Source organism: Mus musculus, chromosome 2 (assembly GCF_000001635.26).
Source record: "Mus musculus strain C57BL/6J chromosome 2, GRCm38.p6 C57BL/6J".
NCBI classification, from domain to species: Eukaryota; Metazoa; Chordata; class Mammalia; order Rodentia; family Muridae; genus Mus; species Mus musculus.
In genome coordinates, this window is record NC_000068.7 from 178,391,279 (window position 1) to 178,410,555 (window position 19,277).

The window sequence follows — 19,277 nt, forward strand, 5'->3', positions numbered from 1 at the left end:
ATTTGCTGTCATCTGTCCCTGAGAATGTTAGTTCTCAGGAAGTGTCTGAATGTCCAAGGGCCTCCCACAGGCTAAGCACTGTACCACTGAGCAGTCTTCATGCTGTCTCTTTTACTGTTGATTCATTTTGTTCATGTGACCCCCAAAATTTAAATCTTGTTAATATTCATTTCTGAAAGGTTTATGTTAAAATTAGTATTAAAATTTAGTGCTAATTTTATTAACATAAAAAAACTTAAAGAAGTTTCATTTTAATTAGCATGATAGCTTATACAACCTAAAAATAAAAGTTAATGCTAAAATCTATCAAAAGAATGGCTAAAAAAAGATATGCAAACATGTATTCTGAAAGTAAATTAAAGAATGTCCTTCACATGTGTGTATACAGTGACACAAAAGGGTAAGAGCTTACTTCTTCATCTCCAGCAATGTAGAATGACAGAGTGTGGCTCCCAAGATTAAAATCGATCCAGAATTCCTCAAGTTTTTCATCTGATGGTATCTGCAGCTAACATAATATATAAAACTAGTATATATGATGCTTACAAAACATGGGAAATTATCACCAGGTTATAGTCATGACTGAACTATTAGAGTTTTTTTTTTAAATTCTAGAAATCAGCAACACATGATTTTAGTAGAACATTCCCTGAATGCTTTCAAGAGATAAAGTATAAGTAGATGAAGACAGCTGAAATGTCTAGCATTTAGATAATTTAGAACAAGGGACTGCTACTTAAGTGTTTTACGCAGAAATTAGATGGAGAAATCAAAACCATTTTAAGTATTAACAGAGAATGAAAGTAGTCTGAATATGATCAGCAGCAGCAATGCCTTTGAGGAGGAGAGGAAGGTAATGAACTAGAAGTCTTGCTCTTCTCCCTCTCTGCTAAGATGAGCTAGTCCATCTTTTCCTGCTGTCACAGTAAGGACAGGAGTAGTTAGCTATAGCATCGTCTAAGTCTAGCACTTTAATATTTTAAAACATTATGTACTCCATAATTCATTTAACTTTTATTTAAAAATTATCCAATAGTTGAGGTTTGTATGAATTTAAAACTTACCTCATATTTACCAAGAAATGCTGACAAGCAAGGAAATGTATAGACCCTAAAACACAAAACAATTTAGGAAAAAAATAAATTTAATTTTAGAAATCAGCAACACATGATTTTAGTAGAACATTCCCTGAATGCTTTCAAGAGATAAAGTATAAGTAGATGAAGACAGCTGAAATGTCTAGCATTTAGATAATTTAGAACAAGGGACTGCTACTTAAGTGTTTTACACAGAAATTAGATGGAATTCAGAATTAGAAATTCAGCTTTCCAATAATTAACTTGCTCAAGTTATATCTACAAAACAATATCTAGAATTAAGGGGAAGTTGATTCTTGTAAAATGTTTAAATAAAATAATCTGTTTAATTCCATTTTTGAGATAGGGTCTCACTCTTGTCTGAGCTGGCCTCAAATATGATACTCCTGTTGTAACCTTGCAAGTAACTGAAATAAAAATAGGTGAAAAACACCAAGGCAGGCCATGCCATTACTATTTTAAACAAAAATTTATTGGAAATCTGTTTAGGTAAAGTAAAGCATTATTACTTTAAGGATAGTATTTACTTACCACTTTGACTAAAGGAATTATATCAATTGAAAATATCATTTCAAATATGAACAACTGTTCCTAATTACACTTACATATTAATACAATGGAAGTTCCTATGGGACTTGAATGTGTAAAAAGTAGATAGGAGTCATTGTTGATGGTAAAAGTGGCTAAATTCTTAGAACATTTTTCTCGTAAGATACTACTTAAAGTACTTTAGTCAGTCTCTTTAACAAACATAAGTATTATTAGTATTCCTATCACACAGCTAAGGAAACTGAAGATATTAAGATTAAATAACTTACAGAATAGAATTAATGGGAATCTATGATTTAAACACAGGCAATAAGATTCAATGCATTTAGGTCTAGCCCTATCTTTTACTTCCTCAGTAAATAAAGCGAATGTCATTTATTCAGAACATTCCCAGGGCCCAGGTATTACACTATGCTGTTGCTTTGGGTGGAAAGACGGCTTAGCAGTTAAGAGAATTTGCTGTTCCTTCCAGGACATCTGAGTTCAATTTCCAGAGCCCACATGGCTTCTTACAACCTTTTAACTCCATCCAGTTCCAGGTTATACAACACTCTTTTCTGGTTGTTTCAGGATTGCATGTACATAAAGCAAGACATATATGGAGGCAAAAAACCCATACACATAAATTTTAATGGTGAAATTTATATTTTCTATCATTTCATGCTTGTTTCTGATATTAAATAATAAAAATTCTACTTATGTTATTTATACATTTTCACTCCAGTATGTAGATGTCCAGATTTTTATCATTCCTTAAACACCAAATAATAATATACATGCAATTCTCAATCAGAGTACACCAAATTAAGGCACTCAGTTATTAATATGAGCTAAAAAATAAGATGCAGTTTTCCTTCTAAATACAGAGCCAAACAAAGCCATCAGGAGTATTTAGGGTTAGTAGTGTACTAGTTTATACTGTATGCTACATAAATACTGTCTTGAACAAATAGCCACATATTTCACAGTACAATAAAAATTATAAACACTCATCATTGAGCTCAGCTCTACTTCCTTACCAACAAATAGATGCATGTTACATCAAGCTTACCTTCTTTTATCACCAAGAATGCCATTTACCAAGTTGAGAAATATTCTGCAATCCTAGTTTTCAAAAACAAAAAAGGTCTTAAAAATAAAAATTATATAAAAATTTTTACTAAACTTGTTATTTTTATACATACGACTTACTGTTTCAAATTCACAGTCTTTAATTTCCTTAAATGCATTAGCAATAAAGTCCATTGAAAACCATTCATATGCCAGTTCTTGTCTCCGTTTTTCTGTGGTCATTCTACACAAAGCTTCCACAATGCCTACCTGTAATTCATAATCTTAAAAAAAATATTAGTCAGTTTAGAGGTCAAGAGTCTAAGCTTATAAAACTCCATTTCGTAAGGCATAAAAACAAAAGAAATAAGAAAATGTTTATTTTTTTTCTTATTCAATTGTTCATTTTTTAAAGTAAAAAATACTATGAATCATTTAAAACTTTACCATTTCTTTATAATTGTACGTTGAAAAACAATTTATACAATATATAGCATTTTGTTATGTTTACAGTTATATCAGAGTACATATTAAAGTCATACTTTATTCTATATATGTCACTAAATCAAAATTTACCCATAAGAATCTAAAGAAAAATTAAGTTCTTTGTAGTAAATATTGTTTAAAAATTGTCTATCAACTACAAAAAATTAGACATAATTTTAATAAGTCATTTAAAAAAATGTTCAGCACAAGTATTTCCAATGTATTAGAGTGTTAAGTTGCCATTCCTAACTATCACTAGGTGGGCACACTTGTATTTATCTAATTTTTGTTATCATGACAAATTATTTGTTCCAAGACATCTCCTTGTTTTTATTAATTAAAAATTCTTCTTTTAGTCTAGATAAACAGATTATAGTTCCTTTGGTGTATTCTATAATGTTAATACATGGAATCTAATAATTTTGTCAAATGTATATATAACATTCATAAATTTGAAGTGATTTCAAATCTTGGAAAGACATACTTACCTCCTACATCTAAAATCCTTTCTCCCATATTACTCCTGTGAATTAAAATAAGAAATTATATACTAAACTAATATCAATTAGATAGAAAGCCCATTGTGTTTGGGAAAAATAAATTGGCTAGTTTAAATGACTTTTGGAGAAAATATAAATAGCATATTATATCAAAATTTATAAGCTTGTCAGACTGACTGTATTACTTAATTCAAATTTGTGATTGCATGTTTCTTAAAATTGTTAATCAGTTTATAGAACAAATTATTAAAAATTATTACATGAGAGTTAACATTTCTTGATTAGAAAGTATTTTGTTGGCATCTTGAGGTATTCTGTCAAGCATCAAATTCATTTTTTTTAAAGCCTGAAAGAGAAAAAAAAAGTAACTTTGTTTTCTAGGAAGCACATAGAGAAATAGATACATGAACTTAAAATTCTAAGTAGGGAATGTAAGCCCAAAGAAGGAAAGAATGTCAAGTCTAGAATGCACTTCAGCACAGGATGGCTCCTTTACTGAAGCTTTCCCACCCACTGTGAAAACACACAAAACTATTCTAAGACTTAAGGGAACAAATAAGCAGCTACCTAGTTTTTGTTCTTATGGTTCTGCATATGCATGTACACATACAAAACTACTTGCTATATTGGCATCTACATACTAGAAAACTCCTAGTACCTTGGCAGTATAGATTCTCACACTAGTGATATATATATATACATAAATTCATTCAATTATAGATTTTAATTGATTATTTAGAAATTACATTGTCAGGCAATGAATTACTCAGGCAACAGAAATATAAATATACCCCATGAAATTAATTTAAGAAACTTAGTCTAAGATAAGTTATTTTATCATTTACTTTTTCATTTTTAGGTCTAAAAAGAGATTTACCTCCTGCTGAATGCAAAAATTCACTCTTGAATCAATAACCAGGGCACAGATTTGAGGTATGAAACTTTCCAATACTTGGTTTTTACCTGAATAAATTATTATTGGCATGTTAATTTTAAATCAATTTAACAATCATTTATTATCTGAGGTGTTTATATAAACTGGCCTCATTAACTTTTAGACATACTTCATTCTTTTATATAACAAATCAACATTTCTTACTCTCATGAATCTCTAAGTGACTTGAGAGGTTTGACTTTTAGTTAAAATCTCACCTTTTAGTTATTTGCAGTTGAAACCTGATAGGAAGCCATGTTTTTTCCTAGTGGAATGTTACTAGGTATTATTCAAGCATTTCAGGGCAGGCTCCAAGCCCAGCAGTAGGTGCCCAACACAAAATGGATTGTTTTGTTGCTGGGCACTTTTTATTTTGTATTATTGCTTTGATTTTTTTTTTCTTGAGGAGGGAAGAAGGGGGAAAAGAGAGAAGAAGAAAGGCATAAAGATGGGGTGGATCTGGGAGAAGTTGATAAAGAAAAAAGCATGATCAAGATAGAGTATATAAAAAATAAAGCTTCCTATTTTAAAAATAGGTTATCAATACTTAATCTATTCAGAAAGAATTGCCACTTTATAACAGATTTGAAATGTTTTAGCAATGGAAATACTGCAAAAGCAAATTACAGCTTTTCAAAGTGACTGTACTCAACTAAAACAGCTAAGATGAAAAGCTGTAATTTACTTTACAGTAAGAGGGCTCAGTATATAATGCTAGCACTCTTAAGATTTCGTTCATGGGAATTTAAATTATTAATTGCAAGAACACAATAGATGAAAAGGTAACATTATCTGTTATTTGAATCATTAATTTACTTAACACATTTTGACTTTGAGAATTGTAAATAGCCATGTGTGTAGGTGATTAACCAGCCTGTTTCCAATCATGATGAAGTCTCCAGGCAGAAGAAATAAAGTAACCCGCATCTGGTCAGTTAGCACAATGTATGTGCTGTCTATAAATGAAAGGTGACAAGCTGTAACACGTTCTACATTCTTTTACCACTGAGAATTTTGTTCTATTAGCTCAAAAGCTGACAACTACAGCACACAAATCCAACTCTGTTTATTTTGTAATGTAGAACCAGCTCTTAGCAGGTACTCTGTAGAAAACATCTGTATCTATCCCATTTACTGAAGTAGTACCCAAAGGCAAATTTCATTCATTATAATTTTAGTCTTTCAGCTATGTATATTTTTAATCACAAATAGCACCTGAAAATCCTACTTGCTAACCACACAGCAGACAAATGGTTCAGCACTGGCAAATTTTATCATCTTTCATACTCAAAGCCAAACTAAAAATTATTCTCAACAAGAGCTGTCCTCAACCTTGTTACCAATTTTTGTCAGAGCTGAAAATTCTGGTTAGTGAATTAAACTTCTAATTATAAGACAGAACAGTGCTCACAACTCTAATGGCAATGCAACTGTTTGGATAACTGGTGTTACTGAATGGCATTTATTAACACTACTATTAAGATCAGATGGTGCCCTACCACATTGTACAACATATCCATCCTGCCCTGAGATTGTTTTTCTAGCAGCATTTGATTCCACTTTGAGGACAGGATGACTCTACACTTAGTGGACACTTAACCACCACCATCTTTTCAGTGCCAACCACAGGTACAAACATAACTTATTCCCCAAAGCAGAAAGGGTGATACTCTATAAGTTTATTCAAATACATTTGTACTGTAGATTATATGGGTGTATTAAAATCATATGAGGAAAACCAGGCCTGAGAACTTAGTGGACATAGCATACTAAAGAGAGGGTGAGACTCTTTTACCTAGGCTGAATGAAGAGGACACCTGACATTCTGATGGGAACACCTCCACCACCTGTCATCTCTGTGTGTGTGTGTGTGTGTGTGTGTGTGTGTGTGTGTGTGTGCACACGTGTGAAGGGACTGACAAGGAACCCCTTTCAGGTTGCCTCAGGGGCCTGCTGTCTCTGTTCTCAAAGTTAACAGGACCTAATTAAACTGTCACCTTGCCTATCCACCTATTCATTCATCTGGACTTGGGTATTTTCTCATCTCTATAAACTTTACCATACATTGTTCCTATAGTTTATGGCAGCATCAAAATCTCCAGTACCCCTCCAGCCTGGGTTCATGACCTCATTCCTACAGAGACTCTGCATCCCTGTAAGTCTCCCAGACTTGATCTCTCAGGACTTTCTGAAACTCTTTAAATTTTGCTACAGCTTTGGCACCTTTGAGTCATTATGTAACATATACATGTATAAACATATCTGTGTGTAATGGGTACAATGTTATCTCAAGGTATAAGTATTAGTCACAAAGATTGGGATAAAAGAGCCTGTATTTATCTTGGCCAAGGCTATCAGGAAAGCAGAACTACTTGCAGATTGCTGCCAATGAATCTACTGTACCATGATTTTATTATTCAACCAACTGTGACATTATGATGGAAAGACAAACATACAAGATCACAAGTACTATGCTGATTTACACATTACCCATACTAGCAAAAGTTAAAATGAGAAGCCAATCTGTCAACATCAGACTATGTTCTTCTCTCTAAGTTACTCCACATTGTACAGTGTTTTTCCAGGCTTGATTTTATAAGCAGCTTTTAGCTCCATTTTGAGGAGGACAGAGGATAACTGACTGCTTAGATGGATGCATGAATAGCACCATCTACCCAGCACCATACCCTAGAATGTAACTCATACATGACTTATTCCTCAGAATTATAAAGGGGCTAACTCTACATTTTTTTCAAGATCAATCAAGAGTGCATAGGCACATGGGTGTATTCAATTTATATCAGAGAAAGCAGACACATGGAAATTAGCCAGCCAGACCAAGGAAAGTGAATAAAACTACCTCACCTGGCTCCCATAAAGTGAGAAAACTTATACTGCTATAGTAATGGCCTCACAACTGAACTGTCATCTGATGCCTGGCTTATGGGTCAAGTACCAACTGACAGAGAACTCTCAGCTATCCTTGGGACTTTAGCTCAGCAACCCACTCCTGGGGTGGCATGTTTGACTGCTGTCTGCCAATTTATTTGTTCATCCAATCGGGACCTAAGCTCCATTGATTCTCCTTTAAACCCTGTCCTGGTCTTGTCTCCACAATTACCCATGTCTTTGCTCTCAATCCCGACTCTCCCATGGCTGGTTTTTAAGATAGCAGTGTCTTTCCTGGTGATGGTTTGGATTATCTTATCAACACAGATCCTATTACATTTCTACCAACCCAGTTCTAAAACCTTTTGAATTCTGCTGTATTCATTCTGTAAAACATATATGAACAGATAAAGATATATTTATTGTGTGTTAGGTGATATGATAGTAAATACTATTTAAGATGGGAATAAAAGAACTGCATTTCACATTACCTTTACCACAGTAAGTAAACTGATTATCTGGTAAACCACTGCCACTAAAGTCATTCTACTTTGTGAACTTAATGGTTATTCAACAAATCTGGCATTTCGGAAAAACATGTTTTCTATGTTTCTGACATAGTGAGTTCTAGAAAATAGCTATCATGCATATTGGACACATGCCTCTAATCCCAGCTCTCAGTAGGTGGCAACAAAAGGATCAGGAAATCAAGGCTTCTCAGCTTCATACTAAGGAGTGGCCTGGGGTATACGAGATCCTGTCTCAAAGGAGAAAATAATGAAGATCTCCATTCCTCCACAAATATGCAGATAGCATTATGTTTTTTTCCAAGCTCCAGTTTGAGCTCCTGTAATATTTTGAGCCAGTGATTTTAGTACAAAGGAAACTGCTACATTAAAAATCATTTTTGTTGTGTAGTTAAGGAGTTTCCACATCATTTTCAGTGGGAAGTAATTACTATTAGGTAATGATATTCTGAAGAGCAGAAATAAGCAGCAAATATTTTAGAAAGTATGAGAATTAAAAAAAAAAGATGAAAACAAACCAAATAACACTATTAAAAATGGGGTACAGAGCTAAACAAAGGATTCTCAACTGAGGAATATCAAATGGCTGAGAAGCACCTTAAGAAATGCTCAACATCATTAGTCATCAGGGAAATGCAAATCAAAACAATCCTGAGATTCTATGTCACACCAGTCAGAATGGCTAAGATCAAAAACTCAGGTGACAGCAGATGCTGGGGAAGATGTGGAGGAAGAGGAACACTCCTCCATTGCTGGTGGGATTGCAAGCTGGTACAACCATTCTGGAAATCAGTCTGGCAGTTCCTCAGAAAATTGGACATTGTACTACCTGAGGATCCAGCTATACCACTCCTGGGCATATACCCAGAAGATGCTCCATCATGTACTAAGGACACATACTCTACTATGTTCATAGCAGCCTTATTTATAATAGCCAAAAGCTGGAAAGAACCCAGATGTCCCTCAACAGAGGAATGGATACAGAAAATGTGGTACATTTACACAATGGTACTACTCAACAGTTAAAAACAATGAATTTATGAAATTCTTAGGCAAATGGATGGACTTCATCCTGAGTGAGGTGACTCAGTCACAAAAGAACACACATGATATGCACTCACTGTTAAGTGGGTATTAGCCCAGAAGCTCGGAACACCCAAGACATAATTTGCAAAACACATGAAACTCAAGAAGAAGGAAGACATAGTTCAGTCTTTCTTAGAAGGGGGAACAAAATACCCATGGAAAGAGTTACAGAGACAAAGTGTGAAGCAGAGACTGAAGGAATGACTATACAGAGACTGCCTCACCTGGGGATGCATCCCATAAACAACCACCAAAACCAGACACTATTGTGGATGCCAACAAGAGCTTGCTGACAGGAGCCTGATATAGCTGTCTCCTGAGCTGTCTCCTGTATTTGCCAGTGCCTGACAAATACAGAAGTGGATGCTCACAGCCATCCATTTTACAGAGCACAGGGTCTCCAATGAAGGAGCTAGAGAAAGGACCCAAGGAGCTGAAGAGGTTTGCAGCCCCATAGGAGGAACAACAATATGAACTAACCAGTATCTCCAGAGCTCCCTGGGACTAAACCACCAACCAAAGAAAACACATGGTGGGACTCATGGCTCTGGCTGCATATGTAACAGAAGATGGCCTAGTCTGACATCAATGGGAAGAGAAGCCCTTGGTCCTGTGACCATGGGTGGGTTGGTAAGCGGGGGTGTGTGTGTGTGTGTGTGTGTGTGTGTGCACATAGGGGATTTTCAGAGGGGAAACTAGGAAAGGGGATAACATTTGAAATGTAAATAAAATATTGAATTAAAAAAAGATGAAAAAAAGAAAGTATCCGAATTCAATTAATATCTCTATGTGATAGAGATTTAAAATGTTCCTTAACTGATAGATTTTCCTGAAGATAAAGCCAAACACTGGCCTTTTCTATATGATATAAAATTTTGTTATAAACATGTTTTTAAAAATTTAACATGTTAAATTTTAAAATGAACTTTGATCCTTAAATAAAATTCAAAGATACTATTTTCTGCCTCATTAACAAGTCCACAATACAAAAATACATTCTTAATTTTATCCATAAATCATTGAAATTTGTTGAAATACCAAACTAATATCTGCCTGTTTTTTCCTCTTGGCCTACATAGATTAAAATTTTATTATCTGGTACTTTACAGGAAAAGTCTGATTTTTTAATTAGATCATGAGTTCCTAAGACAGGATTATGTGTATTAAAAAAATTTATACTAAAAGTTCCTAGCAAGTTGTTTTCATGGAAATAAGGTATTTTACCTTCATCACTGATGTCATATATGACCTAAAAAAGATAAATATTTCATTTATAATTTGCTATTATAAATCATTACAAAAGCTATTATTAAAATGACAAATTTTAATTCACAGTGTAACTAACTTTCATTTATTAATAAGCTATTTAATATAGTCAGCTTAAGTGCTTTAAACAGTCTGGATAGATCAATCCAATCAAGTTACTAGATAATCTATTAATAATTGTTAGAACCAAAACAAATGGTTTCCTAATATAAAACATGCTCTATATAACAGTCAATGCCATTTTTACCATCAAAAGATCAAATAAGTCTTCTATCATATTCATAACAGCTTCATCTTTTGATTGTTGTTGATTTAGAATAATCTCCTTGGAATTTTCAAACCAGGAAACCATGTAAAAATGAATACATAAATTAGTTAATTTGAAATCCACTTTAACAATTAATATATTTGGGGTTTTTTTTTGGTGAGTAAACCTAGAACAAATGACTTTAAAAATGAAAACTCCAGTATTGATAATCAAAGCAATTTTACATTTTAAAATGTCTTATATTTTTAACTTATTCTATCTCCTCACTGTTTAAAATAGGAATGAAGATAATAATAATTCCATTTCAAAGACCCTTACACTTCCCTTTTTAAATTCTTACTGCAGATACATTTGTTATAATTAGCTAAAATTATCAGGACAATTTATATTATTTGAATATTTTTAGAATTACTTTAATTTGATTCACATGAGTACATACTATGTGTCCCATAAACCATCAGTTTGATGGTTATGTGTAACTGATTAAACATATAAAAATCAGTGTCTTATATTTTAGTGTAGATGTCAGACAGTAAACAACCTAAATGAGTTAGTCAACAGAAAATCATTCAAATAAAGTTCCATTGGCATCCTGTGATCCTAAATTCACATGGTCGTCAAGGAACTTGTATAGTTTCCTTCTGAACCTTTACCTTATACTCATAAAAATATTTACTCTCAAAAGTTCTACATAAAGTTTCTAAGTTTGCATTTAGTAGCAGGACATTTTAAAAATAGAAACTGCACCTTAATCAGCTTTCCCTCCTATGAAAAAGTACTTATCTTTTGGACTAATCCTTGTTTTATCATGGTTTGAAGTCCAGCTTGTCCCAATATAAAGATATTCTTGCTACATCTTCCAATAGATATCAAGATGCTTGAAACAGTTTGGATATCCTTTTTATTAAGTTCCTAAAATGAAATGTGCATATTTAAACTGCTGCAAATAAAAAGTAGAATGGAATAAACATTGTTCAGGAAACACCATTCATTTACAATCTTCATATATCTGAAAAGGGAGCCATTCTCAACATCCTTGTAATGGAAAGGATGAGAAGAATGGCTTAGTAAAGCAAGTTGTCCCAAACCACCCAGCTAGTGGCAATAGCAAATAGTCACCTCCATAAAATCTAGAAAGTCTATGGAAGCAGTTTTCTCCTTCCATTTTAAAGAGTTAAAGTTAAGACTTCATTTTGGAGACAAGGTCTCATTCTGTAGCTGAGACAGAGTTACAACTTGTGGCACTCCCCCTGCCTCAGCATCCCATGTGCTAGATATACAGGCATGAGCAAACACAAATAGATTACAAATTCTTATTCAACCAATGACTCATTGGCAATCTTGGATACCCGGGGCTGGTATGCAGTTATCTCTTCTTAAATATAAATTTCAGAAATGTTTTGTGTTTGCTTTATTTTTGAAATCACTAAGTACTCTATCACTGCAAATATGGTCTAAAAAGAAATTGTTTATAGGTAATCTGTTCCCTCAGATTAATAATGGTAGCCTTTGAAACACAGATTTCATACATTTTACTTTAGAAACAAGAGTTCAATGTGTTGTGAAGCCTCAAATAATAAGCACATGTTGATAAAACATTTAAATCATTTGAAATAATCATGTCCAAGGCTTTCTCTGTTTATATGTTTTGGATGTAGCCCTTCTTCCTAGAAGGTAAAATCATATGTAACAATTTTAGGAGCTATTAAATAAAAATGAGTATTTACCCTGCATATTAAGTCATCCAACTTGCGGAGGAATTGTTTGCTGCATTTAATCTTCACATCTTCACAAATATCAATTTGTAAAAGTGCCAACAAAGGTTTGAAGTCATTTTTTCTCAAAGCATCATCAATACACTTTTCTAACTGCTGGAGAGATATATTTAATAACATAGATATTCCATCAAAATTAGCCACTCTATGCAACTGAGCTACCAAAGAAGAGTTTTTGAATGAAAATAATAAAATCAGCTCATAAAATACTTATAGTTTTTTAAAAATTTTTCAAAAAATACCACTATTCAGAGTAACTGATTTTCTATAGTAATAATTTCAGGTAGAAAATATTTTATTACAAGCTCCCAATTTATATTTGTATCTTTATCAATTCAAATAAAATCACAAACTTTATCAACTCAAAATCACAAACTAAATGAAAAATAAAAACATTATAGAAACCATATTTAATTCCATGCAAAATCCTAGCATATCTGAGTACAAACTTCATGATATTAAAAATTAAACTGCATAAAGGTAAGTTTATCCTTTTAAAAATTATATTTCAATATAAATATTTGATAAGTATATGACTTTTATCAAACCTGCTCTGCCCTCTATTACAGAACAGCATAAGGAAGCTTTCAGTCTGCAGTCTGATCACTGAACAGACTTAGTGTAAACTGCATGTATATAAATGTAAGGATCAGACAATTTACAACTTTGATCTGAATTTCCAGGTATGTTAATCTGTGAATGACTATTTTCAATATTGAAAGCACAGGTAAATAAATAAATCAATATTTTTGATATTTTATGTTTTTAACATACTTTAAAAATATTTTAATAAATAAAACCATATTTAAGTTATTACTCTTGAGTATTTCATAAAGCATTAAATTTTACTAAATTACTAAAAATATACCAGCAGATATATGTAAGTACACAAAAGTTATTTTAGTGGTTAAAATGCATGTTTGTGGTCTAGGAACTACATACTTGGAGGTCTGGTCTCACTGGCATTTTGAACTCATTTAAGAATAGGAGAAGACAAACACCTATGAGAGAAAACATTTTATATATCTTATCATGTGTTCAATATGTTTACAGTTTAAACTCTTAAAACATGATATTCAGTGTTCTTATACCAAATAGAATAGTTTCTTAACCCTTTTTACATATACTTTAAATTGTATATTTTATCATAAAAATGTCTAGTTTTGCTCCTAAGACATACATTAAAACAATTTTGAAGAACTGAGAAACCAAGGAGAAAAGTATAAAAGTGGAAAAGATAAAAGAACACTAATCACTCAGAAAAGGAGAAACTTGAAAATAAAGTGGCTAATAGAAGGACAAGATGCTACCCCTATAACAGAAGTTCTAACTAAAACAACCAGCTCCAACACTTACTAGGATGGCAAAAACTAAAAAGTCTGTTAATATGAAAAATAGAAAACAATGGGTATCAATAATTGTACTTTGAAAAAAGTAGAGCAGATAGGCAAAAATTTTGTCTATGTTCTATAACATGTAGTTCCATTTCTAGGTATACATTTTACAAAAACCTAAAAGTATAAAAAGAATACTTAATATTTATTGTAGCACTGCCACTATCAGCAGTTTTTTGGTTTTTTTTTTCAGGAAAAAAAAAAAACCTCTGCCTTTGTTGGTATGGTAGGGAGAAATTAGGTAAACAGAAGCAATGTTCACAGAATGCAACTGAATATTTAAACATGTAGTTTAATCAGCCAGTCTTTATCTCACAAGACCCTGTTCAAAACAGGGTAAAATGAAAAGTGAAATAAGACATAGATGATCCCTCTAGAGAGTATTTGTGAGAAATTAAAATACTCACAGGAGCAAGCTAAACTCTGTAAAGGACATCTGTGTATGTGCTAAAAATAAAAGGGTAGAAGAATTCACATACTAGATCTATGAACATGGATTATTTATTTCAACAGCGAGAAAAAATGTAGGAATGGGGAGTAAAACTTACCAAAAGAAAAAAAGAGAGCTTTGGAAAAGAAAAGAGCTTCCTTTTTACAAGCTAGCCTCAGACACATAATCATTTTATCTCCAGGCTACCTTCTTCCAGATCATAAACTTTTTTCTTTTTTTTAATAGAGCCTCTTTTATCTTAAATTACCTCATAGAAAAATCTTTGTTGTAGCAGTTGGCTAGCAAGCAACCATTAGAATATTGGGTAAGCTCATTACTACAAAGTAGAGTAACATTTATTAAAAATGTTAAATTGCTTAGGCATTTTAAGATTACTACATAAGGCCAATAGTTAATTCTAAGGAAAATCTAATATGGCAGAAAATATTAAAAAATACATGTTTCTATGAAAATATACTCATTTAACATACTTTGAAAGTATGTATTGTTTCAATCCTAATGATTGTTAAAAAGTGGTTATTTAACAGTGGTTGTTAGAAAATGAGAATATATAAAATATACTGATTTATAAATTAAGTAGGTCTTTATTACCTATCCAAAAATCACCAGCCCACTATCAAATATCCATAGTGAATACATTCAGAGTAGATATTTTGCCATTAGTCATAAAACTACCTTTATATCCCCTTTTACATTTTACTGCAGTTAAAGTATATCAATGAAATTGAAATCCATAACATTTTATTTCATTTCCAATTTGAAAATGTGATTTAAAACAGTTGACACTTAAAATATATTGTAGACATCTCGTGTATCGTTTCCTTGGGGCCAGCAGCTGTTCAGTGCAACCCTGTGATAATGTTTCACAACTAAAACAATTGGAAGTAATGCAATTTCCCCCAAGTGCTCTGAGCCATCTACACACAGCACAGAATAATTATGGCCAAAAAATATATTATGCTAGCCAGATGGTTCTATTTTCTAGTCTTCCTTTGTACAAAGGAGCCAACCAAGGAAAAGGAAATTTTAGTATCTATATAGTTGGATTTTTAAAGGTGGGGGGGGAGATAACCTGGTTACATACGCACTCAGCACATTACATGAATGCTGACTTCAACAAAGCTTTCAAAACCAGTTCTTTTGTGCTACCTGTCAAATAAGCCAACCATGTACAAGTCAAAGGGGAAGCTAAACAAAGCTTTTTCCTGCCCTGGGGAAGACTTTTAAAAGTTCGTTATGGCGCTCATAAATGAACCAGGAAAGGAAGCACCGAACTTTTCCCAAACAGGCTTGGGTCCAACTAGCAGGCTTTCAGCATGGCCCGATGATTATAGGACGACTGATCCCAGAGCAACTCAGAAGTAGGGAGACACAAGGGACATTGCAGAACACCCATGAGTTAAGCCAACACTCAAGCACATGCGCACAAAGCTTGCACACGTGAGCAGGCTTTGCACATGCGCGCGCAGTCCCCTGACAAAGCTGGGGGAGGGAGGTGGGTCCTCATCCGGGCTGAGGGACCGGACCCACATGGCCTTCCAGGTACTAGAGGCCAACCAAGAGCGCCGAGGAAGCCCCTGAGGCCAAGCCCCTGGTGCCCGCCCCGCCCCCAGCACACACACTGCGCATGCTTAGGGACTTGGGGACTCCGTCAGGACTAAACTGAGGCCTCCCCCGACTCCAGGCGCAGCCACGTGGTCACGCTCTTTACCACAGCCCAGGCCGCCGGGGCCTCGCGCCTCACAAACTCCTCACAAACTCCTCCCTGTATGGTTGCCCTGGATTGGCGTGACCAGTGCCGCCCACACCGCGTGTCCTCATCACGGCCACCCCGCTGACCTGCCCCACCTACAGCGCAGCACACCGCAACCTGGCAACCGCCTCCGCCCGCAAGGGCCGTCGAGTAATGGCGCCTCCTCGCCTCCCGGGCGCCAACGGAAAGTGGGAAGCGCTCGCCCAATCAGAGCCAGCCAGCCACCCAGGCCACGCCCCTTACCCGCAGACACTTTAGGCTGTGGGCGCACACGCAGCGCTTCTGGGAAGGGTCGGTCGGTTGCCCCACTTCCGATGACCCCTGCCCTGTCCACGATGGGTCAGCCGGAAGTGATGGAAAGCAGTCTGTAGGGCTCTCCAGCTGCTTTCCTATTCTGAGCCCCGCCCAGAGTGGTGATGCTGCGCTGGGGAACCGCCTGCCAGCAGGGGGCGCTGTGCCGTGCCAGTTCCACCTAGGGAGGAAACATGGCGGTTAGGAGAACCTGCAGTCACTGTGGGACTCCACCACCCCTCAACTAGGCAATCCTCATGCCCAGGCCATAGGGGAGTGCTGTGGCGCCTCCATTTTCCCTGTGCCCTAAATTTATAACATGGTGGCCCCGTCTTTTGACAAATTTCACCATCATGCACGATGCTGCCTGCTTTGCATTGCCGTGACAGACAATAACTGCTTTATTCAACCCTTCGGTTATCCTATGATCTAGTGGAAACTCCATGGCTTCACGTGAAGAGAGTTAAATATTGATATAGGTGGTGCCAAATCAAAGTTTAAAATGGTATTTATTATTAGTATCTTTATTTTTTATCTAAAAAGGCAATGGTTGTTTAAAAATACATAAAGCAGATGATTTTGCTAGTGTGCCCCTCAGTTGTGGTTGGTATGCATCCTTAGCTGTTCCTGGGGCATGAGATCTAATGTCTACTTACCCCACATAGAGCTCCAATGACAGCCCAAAGGCAGGGTTCCACCCATGTCTAGCTTAAATAACAGACCTTGCCCGGCTTCCTTACAGGATGCAAGTGACATCGAAGCGGCCGTATCACCGGATAACCTAAGCCCAGCATGGATGATTAATGATGGCTTCCCCATAGTTGTACCAGCAGAGATGCTACACTCCCTGAGGCACCCTTCCACCCCTTATATACCCTAGCAGCACCCAAGCCGACGAGCCAAGTGCAATTACCGCAGAATTACATCTAGCTGGAGAGGGAGAGAATCAGCTGACAGCCCAGTGACCACTGCACCCAATTCTTTGAAGGAATGTCAATAGTCAACAGGTCAATGTTTCTCAAGTCATAACAATAGTAACAGCTGCTCTCATGAAGATGACAGCTGTGATGCTCAGTGGCCAGCACCCCTTTCTGATTTAATTATGCTTTGGAATGTGCTTGAAAAAAGTGTGTGTGTATGTTTGTGTGTGTGTGTTCAAATCACAGAATAAAACCTACAGCGTTTCTACCTTTGGCTTAGCTAGAATTACAAACATCATTCCAACTTTGTGCCTTGTTAAACTGAATTTTGAACCCACTCCTCACTGAACTGAGAGTCTCATGCATGCCAGACAAGTGGTCTACCATTGATTTATATTTCCAGCTTTCTTTATACTTTCTGAGACAGGATCTAAGGTGCTCAGGTGGGCAACTTGAACTTGAGATCCTCCTGCCTCAGTTTCCTGAATGGCTGGAATTACAGGTCCAAGGAGATCCTAATTAAAACAAAACAAAAAAAATGTAAAACAACCTGAACAGTTGACAGGCTTTTAGAGGGTGTTTCAGATAATTAGTTTTCAATGATTTTTTTGAATGACTTAAGTACTAACAGTATATAATACAACATGTAAGATCAGAGTGTGTCAACCTCATCACCAGAGACTTACATCATCATCTTCACACTGGGCTTTCTTGTAATAGACTTACCATCCTCCATGATGCAATCTAGTGATTTCTCAACTAGCTGCTTGTTATAGAGACAAAAAAAAAAAAAAAAAAAACCAAAAAACAAAAAAACAAAAAACAAAAACAAAACAAAAAAAACCGTGTCTTTAAACAGTAACATGAATAAACAAAGTATCTAAGTCAATTTGTCAATTTGACACAAACCTAGATGTTATCTGGGAAGAGGGAATCTTAATTGATAAAAGCCTCCAGAAGATGGTCCCCTAGGCAAGCCTTCAGGGTATTAATTAACAATTGATATAGAAGGGCTTTGCTCACTGCAGGCAATGTCTCTCCCTCCCCAAGATCCTGGGGTGGGTAAGAAGGCAGCCTCAGTAAGCTGCTGGGGCAGGGAGGAGAAAGTCAGTAAGCAGTACTCCTCTATGGCTTTTGCTTCTGGCCCTACCTTGAATTCCTGCCCTGACTTCCTTCAGTGACTGACTGAGGAAAGAGACCTTTTCCTCTCAGAGCGTCTTTTGGTCACTTTGCTTTATTGCAGTAATAGAAAAGTAAGACAACTCATTGAATCTTACCCGAACTGTTTGTTTTTATTTAAAGGCTCGAGACCATAGAGTTTGAAAGAAAACCTTATCAGTCATTATCAAAATCTGGTTTCCAGTCACGAATTTTTTTTCTGCAGTGCCAAAGATTAAACCTCTTGCCTTGTGTTAGTCAAGCTAAGAGCTGTATCTTTCAACGCTTTTCACGTGCATTGTTTAAGTGCTTATTGGAAACAAGCTGTGGGCCATCTCTCCTGGCAGAGTGCATGGAGCTGGATAGTCAGTTGACTGTTAAATTTGAGGTGAGCTGGCTGTGGAACTCACCTTTCTGAGCCTCACTGTTTTCAGCTAAGAAAATGTGGGTTATTATCAACTGGACAGCATGACTGATTGACTCCCAACACACCAAAAATCTCAAATCTTGGCCGAGCAAATAAGACAGGGCACACTGAATGCTAGTTTTCTTCTTTCACAATGTGTAAGAGTTTGTACTCTGCTGAAAGTCACAGTGTAAGCTGGGCTCCACAGGAGTCACAGAGGACTATAAAAAAATAAAATAAAATTATCACTGCCCTAAACTCTGACCTATAGCGTAATTAAGATACTTTAGTTTTTATAAGCACACACTATTGTACAGGACTTCTTCCAAGCCATGGAACCTGGCTGCGTTCATGAGTTTGGCTGGCCTGCTTGCCAGAAACCATCATAGCTGGGCTTCTTGATGGTTGACCTTTTCTCTTGGAAGGAGGGGGTGGGAGGGGCGATAGGAGCTTCCCCTGAGTGCAGCCGGCCTCCCA

At 35.6% G+C, this 19,277-nt stretch overlaps 1 protein-coding gene across 7 annotated transcripts in view; it reads right to left on the reverse strand.

Annotated features, from left to right (window-relative positions):
• Positions 1 to 16,498, reverse strand: part of Sycp2 (synaptonemal complex protein 2) — a 62,482-nt gene extending 45,984 nt beyond the window's left edge. Inside the window, exons 1-13 of one of the 7 annotated variants that reach the window (NM_177191.3) lie at positions 16,269 to 16,380; positions 13,370 to 13,428; positions 12,380 to 12,523; positions 11,436 to 11,564; positions 10,632 to 10,736; positions 10,343 to 10,367; positions 4,560 to 4,645; positions 3,943 to 4,028; positions 3,671 to 3,705; positions 2,838 to 2,980; positions 2,698 to 2,750; positions 1,065 to 1,110; positions 413 to 508 (exon numbers count right to left, since the gene is read on the reverse strand). In NM_177191.3, coding sequence (NP_796165.2) covers positions 413 to 508; positions 1,065 to 1,110; positions 2,698 to 2,750; positions 2,838 to 2,980; positions 3,671 to 3,705; positions 3,943 to 4,028; positions 4,560 to 4,645; positions 10,343 to 10,367; positions 10,632 to 10,736; positions 11,436 to 11,564; positions 12,380 to 12,523; positions 13,370 to 13,393 — 972 coding nt within the window. In that variant the 5' untranslated portion in view covers positions 13,394 to 13,428; positions 16,269 to 16,380. The other 6 variants (XR_003953467.1, XM_030251758.1, XM_017319020.2 and 3 more) reach the window with 6 other exon arrangements.
• Positions 16,499 to 19,277: the final 2,779 nt, after the last annotated feature.